At 34.5% G+C, this 9,256-nt stretch overlaps 2 protein-coding genes across 2 annotated transcripts; both read right to left on the reverse strand.

Annotated features, from left to right (window-relative positions):
- Window positions 1-3,607, reverse strand: LOC119614716 (trichohyalin-like). The gene is made up of 2 exons (XM_037970837.1): window positions 379-3,607; window positions 1-312 (listed from the first exon to the last, which is right to left on the reverse strand). The coding sequence occupies exons 1-2, from the start codon at window positions 3,462-3,464 to the stop codon at window positions 261-263; spliced, it is 3,138 nt and encodes a 1,045-aa protein (XP_037826765.1). The 5' UTR covers window positions 3,465-3,607; the 3' UTR covers window positions 1-260.
- Window positions 3,608-7,504: 3,897 nt separating this feature from the next.
- On the reverse strand, window positions 7,505-9,207 carry LOC119614714 (DEAD-box ATP-dependent RNA helicase 42-like; the record flags this gene model as incomplete). Its single annotated transcript, XM_037970836.1, has 4 exons — window positions 7,505-7,556; window positions 7,624-7,738; window positions 7,800-8,983; window positions 9,049-9,207. Coding segments are annotated over 4 exons (1,510 nt in total), but the record flags the coding sequence as incomplete, so codon positions are not given.
- Window positions 9,208-9,256: the final 49 nt, after the last annotated feature.

The following is a 9,256-nucleotide window of genomic DNA, read 5'->3' on the forward strand; positions in this document are numbered from 1 at the left end:
ACATATTTATTAGTATACATTTATATATAAATATTTCGATAATAATATTTTACACTATTTTTGCATTAGTTAAACTCGTTGCTCACAAAATTATTTGTATGTGGATTAAATTTATAAGTTTTTCATAATAAATAAATAAAATAATCTTGCTTTTAGGTACACGTTTTATATCTTTGATTTCTCTAATATATATTATATACAGTATTTGTTCCATTGCCAAGTTGAGTAAAATTTCAATTGTACATTTTCCAATAATTTCCTTAGAAACTTATCATATCAACAGCCGTACGTAGTTTTTGGGGTAATTGGTTTCTGTAAAAATAAATTAAATATTTGTAATTGTTAAATAAGCAATTGATTTCAATAAATTATACTTACTTTAAATCATCTTTGCCATTAAGAGTTTTCATAATTACAAATGCCAAGATCATACCTTGACCCAAGAACAAGTAAACCTTTTTGAGCAAAACAGTTGGTTTCACAGTATAGTCATCTTCGATATAGCGGTAATTACGTAGATTGTTATTATCATTATTTGGTTTGAGTATAAATGTACTCTCGGTATTAGGTTCTACAACATCATTTCGTCTATTTTCAAATTCCATTTGGAAAACACGAAATTTTTGTTCTTGCCGTTCCACACGTTCTCTTCTATGCTCTCGCTCTTCGCTTTGACGTTCAGCTTCTCGTTCTCTTTGGGAAAGTCGTTCCTGTAAGCGTCGATTTACTTCTCGTTGAGCTTCAACTCGTTCTCGATTGTTGTCTTCACGACGAAATACTGAATCACGTTCGTTTAGAGAAAGTCGTTTATCTGTGCGTGGAGAATCACGGGTATCATTATCTGAATGCCTAATATCACGTTGAGCTTCTCGTCTAAATTGACGATCTTCACCGATGTCTTTTGAACGTCTGGTAACTTCACGCTCGGTTTGACGATTATCAAATCTGTTGAAGGTTTCGCGGGTTTCGATTTGTTCTCGTTCCTTTTGTGAGACACGTTCAGATTTACGAATAACATTTAAACGCATGCTTACAGCTCGTTCGGTTGGACGATCATCAAATCGTGATAAAGTTTCATGACGTTCTTCACGATTGTCTTTCGAAATTCTGTTGATATAACGTTGATCTTCGCGGTTGGCTTCCAAGCGTCTACTGCTTTCACGTCTTTTATCATCTATACATTGTTCATCCAATTGTCTTAAAGATTCTTGACGGTCTTCGCGGTTAGCTTCCGAGCTCCTGCTGATGTCACGATAAGCTTGACGCTCATCAAGTCGTCTTAAAGTTTCTTGTTGTTCACGTCTAGTTTGGAGTAGACGTTTAGGAGTATCTGACCTAACACGTTCATTTAATTGTCTTAAAGTTTCTTGACGTTCTGCGCGATTGTCTACAAAATGTCTATTTTCTTTTTGTAATGATTCACTCACCAAAAATTCATGACTTTTTACTAGTTCTTGTTCATTTTGGCGACGATCTTGCCTTGCTTCCCGTTCTTCTCGAGAATATCGTGATTCTATACGTTGATTATCATATGTATCATCAATATGTCTGTTAATATCACTTTGTTCCTTCTGTGAAAGTTCCTCATTATATCGTCGAGATTCACGGGTGTCTTTTAAGCGTCTGGTGGTACCGTGTTTTTCTTCACGGTCATCAAGTTGCCTCAAAGTTTCGTAACGTTCTACATGTTCACTTTTATTTACATCACGACGTTGTGCTGATTGCCGTTCTCTTTGCTTTTCAACCATTCTTCGAGACTGACGAATATCATATGAATGTCGGTTAACATCACGTTGTACATCACGTCTGATAACATTACGCTGTTGCTGACGATCATCAAATCTGCGTTCCATACGTTCCCTTTGAGAATCAATATTTACATCTGAATGTCTGTCAACATCACTATAAGTTCTACGAGATTCGTGAGTAGCATCTCCACGACTTCTAATGTCACGTTGATCTTCCCGTTCTTCATTGTTGTCTTTTAAATATCTGCTAATTTCTCGGTGGGTGTCACGCTCATTTAGTCGTCTTGACAATTCATTGCGTTCTTCACGTTCCAGTTTGTTTTCATCACGACGTTGTGATAACTCAAGTTTCCTTTGGGAGGCACGTTTATCTATGCGTTGAGACTGAAGAGTATTATCTGCTAGCCTAGCAACAGAATGATGGGTTTCACGATTGTCAATTTGACGTTGTTCATGGATCTGTCTGCTAACATCAAGCAAAACCTGTCTGCGGTCATCATGTCGTCTTAAGGATTCATCACGATCTACTCGTTCATGGTTATTTTCTGAAAGCCTATTACTTTCTCGTAGGGCTTCACGCTCATTTAGTCGTCTTAAAAGTTCATGGCGCTCTTCACGCTCCCGTTTACTTCCATCACGTTGTAGTGTTAATTCATGTTCCTTTTGGGATAAACGTTCGTCTATACGCCGAGACTGACGAGTATCATCAACTTGTCTGTCAACATTATGATGGGTTTCACGATTGTCAATTTGACGTTGTTCATCGCTATCTTCCGTACGTCTGGTAACACCAAGTTGGTATTGTCGGATATCGAGTCGTCTTAATGATTCATCACGCTCTACTAGTGCGCGTTTATTATCATCTAGACGTTCGTCGGAAAAACGAGTGTCGTCTAAACGGGTAATATCACGTTGAGATTCATCAAGACGCTTTGGTGAATATTGACGTTCACCAACATACCTTCTAATGTCACCTTCAGCACGATTGTCCCCTGAATGTCTTCTAGTTCTTGAGATTTCATAGCGTTCTAAACGTTCTCGTTTATTTTCATCACAACGTTGAGTTGATTCATGTTTCCTTTGGGTATCGCGCGTAACTTCTGAGCGTCTGTTGATATCACGTTGATCTTCACGTTCATTAAATTTTCTTAGAGTTTCAAGACGTTTTTCACGGTTATTTTCAGAACGTTCGTTTGCATCATATCGAGCTTCAAGTTTGTTCAATCGTCGTAAGTTGTTTCGATTTTCCATATTATCCTGTTTGCTTTCACGATCTTCTTCACGGTTATTTTTAGAACGTCTTAAATTATCAAAACGTTCTGTTCGTTCTTGTTTAGTTTCATCGCGGTTCTCATTTGAGCGCCTGATAAGATCTCGGTCATCTAATCGCCTTAAAGTTTCACGACGTACATAACTTTTGCTCTGGCGTTGACGGAGTTCATTTAGATTTTGATCTATTCGACGATTATCCTCACTACGTTCATCAAGAGCATTAATGTCAATACGATTTGCATCTCTTACGAGTTCTAGAGATCTTTTGCTTTCACCGCTATCACGGTACCACTTTCTTAAATCATTTGGATCTTCTTTGCGGCTCTCGACAGAACGTTCATAACAATAATCACGTTCACAAGCGCGAAATAGTTCCTGACCTACACACGAAGCCAAAAATAGAACATAGACAATTGTTTTCAACTGCCAAGAACCAAATAACATTGTCACACTAATTATTTTCTATTCAATTTAATACAGATTTTTTGTTAGAAATTTAAGGTTTATCGACTGTAAAATATTCTTGTTTTAAACTCTTAATAATTTATATTGCGTTTGTATCACTTTGGTAATCCTTTCGTTCGAAGTCTTTGTATTGACTGTGGTTCTTAGCCGTTTTCTTGCGGTTTTTATACTCAATTTTCCTCTGCTTTGCAAAAGGAAGTTTTAATATTTCCTTTTCATTGAACTTTAAATTAATAAATGATTGATTTAATTGTCTTATCGCACATGTGCACCACCGCATATGTACTAAAAGTTGTAGGAGTATTAGAAGCAAATTATTTTCTATTTATCAATGAAAAGTTTTATGAATGAAATTGCTGTATTATAAAAAGCTTATGACGTCATTATGTAGGGTTTTGTAATAAAAAGGAAATATTTTAAATTTAATAATAGATAAGTAGGGATAACACTAAAATAAAAGGTAAAATATGGTGGTAATATGAAATTAGTTCTTAAGTAAATGAATCCGAATCTAAGAGCAGAATAATCCACCACATCAAGTTTTAGAAATATAGTTTCATATAGTTTGAAAAAATCCCGTTTTGAGACGTTATTACAGCTCGATGACTCCTTTATATATAAATGTCTGAAAGTGCTATCTGCTAACTTTCTACTTCTATATGTACATATTAATGCAAAGCTTAATATCCTGATGTAATGCAGAAAGTTATACATTGATCTCTGAGTTTCGATTTTTCTCAAAATTTGTTGGCCTGTGTAATTAACATTTTCTTTATTTTAAATAGATTGTTTCCCCAATGAAACATTAATCGAGAAAAGAAGTTAGACATACGATTCCAGACTATATACTAGACTATAGTGCAGACTATAGACATGACTAGAGTCCAGACTATAGACAAGACTATAGTCCAGACTATAGACTAGACTATAGTCCAGACTATAGACTAGACTATAGTCCTGACTATAGACTAGACTATAGTCCTGACTGTAGACTAGACTATAGACTATACTATAGACTAGACTATAGACTATACTATAGACTAGACTATAGACTAGACTATAGACTAGACTATAGACTAGACTATAGACTAAACTATATTCCAGACTATAGGCTAGACTATAGTCCAGACTATAGACTAGACTATAGTCCAGACTATAGACTAGACTATAGACTAGACTATAGTCCAGACTATAGACTAGACTATAGTCCAGACTGTAGACTAGACTAGACTAGACTAGACTAGACTATAGTCCAGACTATAGACTAGACTATAGTCCAGACTATAGACTAGACTATAGTCCACACTATAGACTAGACTATAGTCCACACTATAGTCCACACTATAGACTAGACTATAGTCCAGACTATAGACTAGACTATAGTCCATACTATAGCCTAGAATATAGTCCAGACTATAGACTAGACTATAGACTAGAATATAGTCCAGACTATAGACTAGACTATAGTCCAGACTATAGACTAGACTATAGTCCAGACTATAGACTAGACTATAGTCCAGACTATGGACTAGACTATAGTCCAGACTATATACTAGACTATAGTCCAGACTATAGACTAGACTATAGTCCAGACTATAGACTAGACTATAATCCATTTTTCAGTAAGTTTAATAGTGTAGTGCAATCTGTAATCACACGTTGTACTTAACGATCATCAAGCCATCCTTAAGTTTTTTGGCGTTCTCTTCGTTTATAGGTATATTGACGTCACTATCCTAACTGTCTTTCCGTATGTATGTTGAAATCTGTTTTCAGAACACCCCGAATGTTCAATAATTCTATCAGGCATGCTCTCGTTACGTTGTTTTTCTCATTCTTGATTAGTTTTTTATACCCTCCACCACCATCAGTGGTGATAGAGGGTATATATAATTTTGTCAATCCGTGTGTAACACCAAGAAATATTTATCTGAGACCCAACAAAGTATATATATTCTGGGTCCTTATCAAATTCTGAGTCGATTTAGATATGTCCGTCTGTCTGTCCTGTTTAAACCACGCTCACGTAAAAATGATACTAAATAAATTAATGAAATTCCATGAAAATCATCATATATTCGTTTCTACATAAGAGCTTGACTCCTGCTGAAAATTGCCAGAATCGTTCCACAATTTCATATACCTCCCATACAAAAGTACATATTCACGGAAAATGAGTTTTTTTGTTAATAACTTCCGCCGGAATGTTGATATCTTCACAACATTTTACAAATTAATATCTTATGTCAATGGAATTCATTTAGAGAAAAAATTTTCTGCATCGGTCATAATTGGCCATAGCTCCCATACAAGGTTCCCTCCCGAAAATCACTTAAACGCGCATAACTCATTACTAAATATTACTGTGAAATTTTTTCCCATCGGTCCATAACTGGTCATAGCTCCCATACAAGGTCTCCTACAGAAAATCACTTAAACGCACATATAAAGTTTGGCACAAGTATTGCTCATATACACGGAAATATTACTGTATAATTCTTTTCCTATCCGTCCATAATTGATCATAGCTCCCATACAAGGCACCTTTCAGAAAAACACTTAAAGGCACATAACTCATTAGCAAATAGTGGTACATAAAAAAATTGGCACAAATATTAATTTTGTATACAAAAATTCTATTTCAAGATTTTTCACATCGGTTCATAACTTACTTAGAAGCTATACGCATCATTTTCAAAAATGTTCTCACAAATTATTTGCGGATTTAACTTGATCGAAAAGTATTACAATCGTGTTTAAATTGCATATAATTAGCATCCATATAAATTGCACAAAATTTACTCAATGGAGGTACTGTAAAAGACATAGGTTTGTCGTAGGAGGGAGGACCTTTTTATTTGATTCCAAATTCACTACTTCTAAATCTTTCTCAAGTAATAATTTTTAAGTTCTTTTTGGAAGTTGTTATAAATATTCAGTTTTGAAAAAAATATAATTATTTTCGCTTGCAAATCATTGCACATTACACTTGAAGTAGTGATAAAAGTAATTTTTTTGGAAGTATTTCGATATTTTTGCAGGTATTTGCTAAGTAGTTTATGAACGAACTAGTTCATTTCGCGTGTTCATTTCAATTCAAATATTTATAAGTTTTCCAACAGTAGTAAAAACAAATTTAAAAATATTTTGCTCGGGAAAGTATTGAAAACATGAAAATACATTTTTCCTAGAAACTGCAGACAAGTATAGAATATTATAATTTTCCATTAACTTTAATGTTTATAACAAAGTTATACTTTGGTTTATAATGTTAACAGTGAAATTCTCTAAATTTTAAATTTTATGTGCTTAAATCAAAATATTTGTTTTACAAAAAAAAAAAAAAAAGAATATTTCTCGAAAACTGAAGACCCAAGAAAAACACAAAAATTTGTCAAGTCCTACAATGTAGGTCATACATATTTAAAAATTCATTCTTATGAGTGAAAAACTAAAAATCCATTTTCTCATAAACGAAATTTGTTGGCATCATAAGGATTAAAAATTTGATTCTTGAGTGGAATCATAAAATAAGTGTTAATGACCACTGGACACAGGGTATATTTATCACTAAACTCTATTCTTTATAGTCTTATATTCGACAGGGAAAGGATATATATTTCAATCACATTTAGTTTCCATTTAGTTTCCTTTTAGAAGGATTTTACAAATTTCGAAATTAAATTAAACTCAACTTTATATTTCTTGCATATTTTTAATTATTTTAATAACAATATTTTTACATATTTAGTATACATTTATATAAATATTTATAGTATGTATTTCGATAATAGTATTTTACAATACAACATATTTTAGCATTAGTTAAACTCGTTGCTCACAAAATTATTTGTATGGGGATTAAATTAATATAAGTTTTTCATAATATATTTATTTAAATAAAATAATCTTGCTTTTAGGTACACATTTTTTTGTCTTTGATTTCTCTAATATATTATATACAGTATTTGTTCCATTGCCAAGTTGAGTAGAATTTCAATTGTACATATTCCATTTCCTTAAAAACCTATCATATCAACAGCCGTACGTAGTTTTTGGGGTAATTGGCTTCTGTAAAAATAAATTAAATATTAATAATTGTTAAATAGAAAAATTAATTTCAATAAATTGTACTTACTTTAAATTATCTTTGTCATTAAGAGTTTTCATAATTACAAATGCCAAGATCACACCTTGACCCAAGAACAAGTAGCTATTTTTGAGGAAAACAGTTGATTTCACAGCATAGTCATCTTTGATATAGCGGTAATTACGTTGATTGTTATTATCATTATTTGGTTTGAGTAAATGTACGCTCGGTATTAGGTTCTACAACATCGTTTCGTCTATTTTCAAATTCCATTTGGAAAACACGAGATTTTTGCTCCTGCCGTTCCACACGTTCTCTTCTATGTTCTTGCTCTTCGTTTTGACGTTCAGCTTCTCGTACTCTTTGGGAAAGTCGTTCCTGTAAACGTAGATTTACTTTTCGTTCAGCTTCACCGTCATCAAATCGTCTCAAAGTTTCATAACGTTCAAATCGTTCTCGACGATCACGGGCATCATCATCTGAATGCCTAATAACTTCACGTTGAGCTTCTCGTCTAAATTGATGATCTTTACTGATGTGTTCTGAACGTCTTGTAACATCACGCTCGGTTTGACGATCATCGAAACGGTTTAAGGTTTCGCGGGTTTCTAATTGTTCTTTTTCGCTTTGAGAGACACGTTCAGATTTACGAATAACATTTAAACGCATGCTTACAGCTCTTTCGGTTTGGCGATCTTCACGATTGTCTTTCGAAATTCTGTTGATATCACGTTGATCTTCGCGGTTTTCTTCCAAGCGTCTACTGGTTCCACTCTTGGATTGACGGCCATCTAGTCTTCTGTCGTATATACGTTCATCCAATTGTCTTAAAGATTCTCGACGGTCTTCGCGGATATCTTCCGAGCTCCTACCGATGTCACGATAAGCTTGACGATCATCAAGACGTTTTAAAGTTTCTCCACGTTCTTGTCGTTCACGTCTAGTTTCAATTAAACGTTCAAAGTCAGGAGTATTATCAGAATGCCTAATATCAACACGTTCATCTAATTGTTTTAAATCTTCTTGACGTTCCTCGCGATTATCTACTGAACGTCTGTTTTCTTGTCGTAGTGATTCACGCCTCAAAGATTCATGTTCATTCTGTCTTACTTCCCGTTCTTCTCGATAATCACGGGTATTATCAATATGTCTGCTAATATCACTTTGTTCCCTATGTTCACGTACCTCACTATTACGTCGAGATTCACGGGAGACTTCTAAACGTCTGGTGGTGGTACTACGTTCATCTTCACGGTCATCAAGTCGCATCAAAGTTTCTCTTTCCTTTTTATTTACATCACGACGTTGTACTGATTCCCGTTCTCTTTGTGAAGGTTTCTGAATATCTACACGTCGAGACTGGCGAATATCATCTGAGCGGCGGTTAACATCACGTCGTACTTCACGGCTGTGTTCCGAACGTGAGATAGCGTTTGTTGTACTTGGCGATCATCGAATCTTATAGTTTCTTGCTGTTCAAGTCGTTCTACACGTTCTCTTTGAGAATCAATATTAACATCTGAACGTCTGTCAACATCACGATAAGTTCTGCGATTGTCAATTCGACGTTCTTCACGATTGTCTACTAAACTTGTGCTAACATCTCTTTGGACATGACGGTCATCCGGTAGTCTTATTGTTTCAACTCGTTCACGTTTATTTACATCACGACGTAGACGTC

Source organism: Lucilia sericata, unplaced genomic scaffold, assembly GCF_015586225.1.
Source record: "Lucilia sericata isolate MDLA Ls3-8-SP2 unplaced genomic scaffold, ASM1558622v1 Contig003284F_arrow, whole genome shotgun sequence".
Lineage (NCBI taxonomy): Eukaryota > Metazoa > Arthropoda > Insecta > Diptera > Calliphoridae > Lucilia > Lucilia sericata.

Bases quoted from the DNA above. Each gene is read 5' to 3' on its own strand.
- LOC119614716 (XM_037970837.1), bottom strand. From the start codon at position 3,464: ATGTTATTTGGTTCTTGGCAGTTGAAAACAATTGTCTATGTTCTATTT. The intron at 313-378 runs GTAAGTATAATT...TTATTTTTACAG, and splicing joins AATGGCAAAGATGATTTAAA to AAACCAATTACCCCAAAAAC.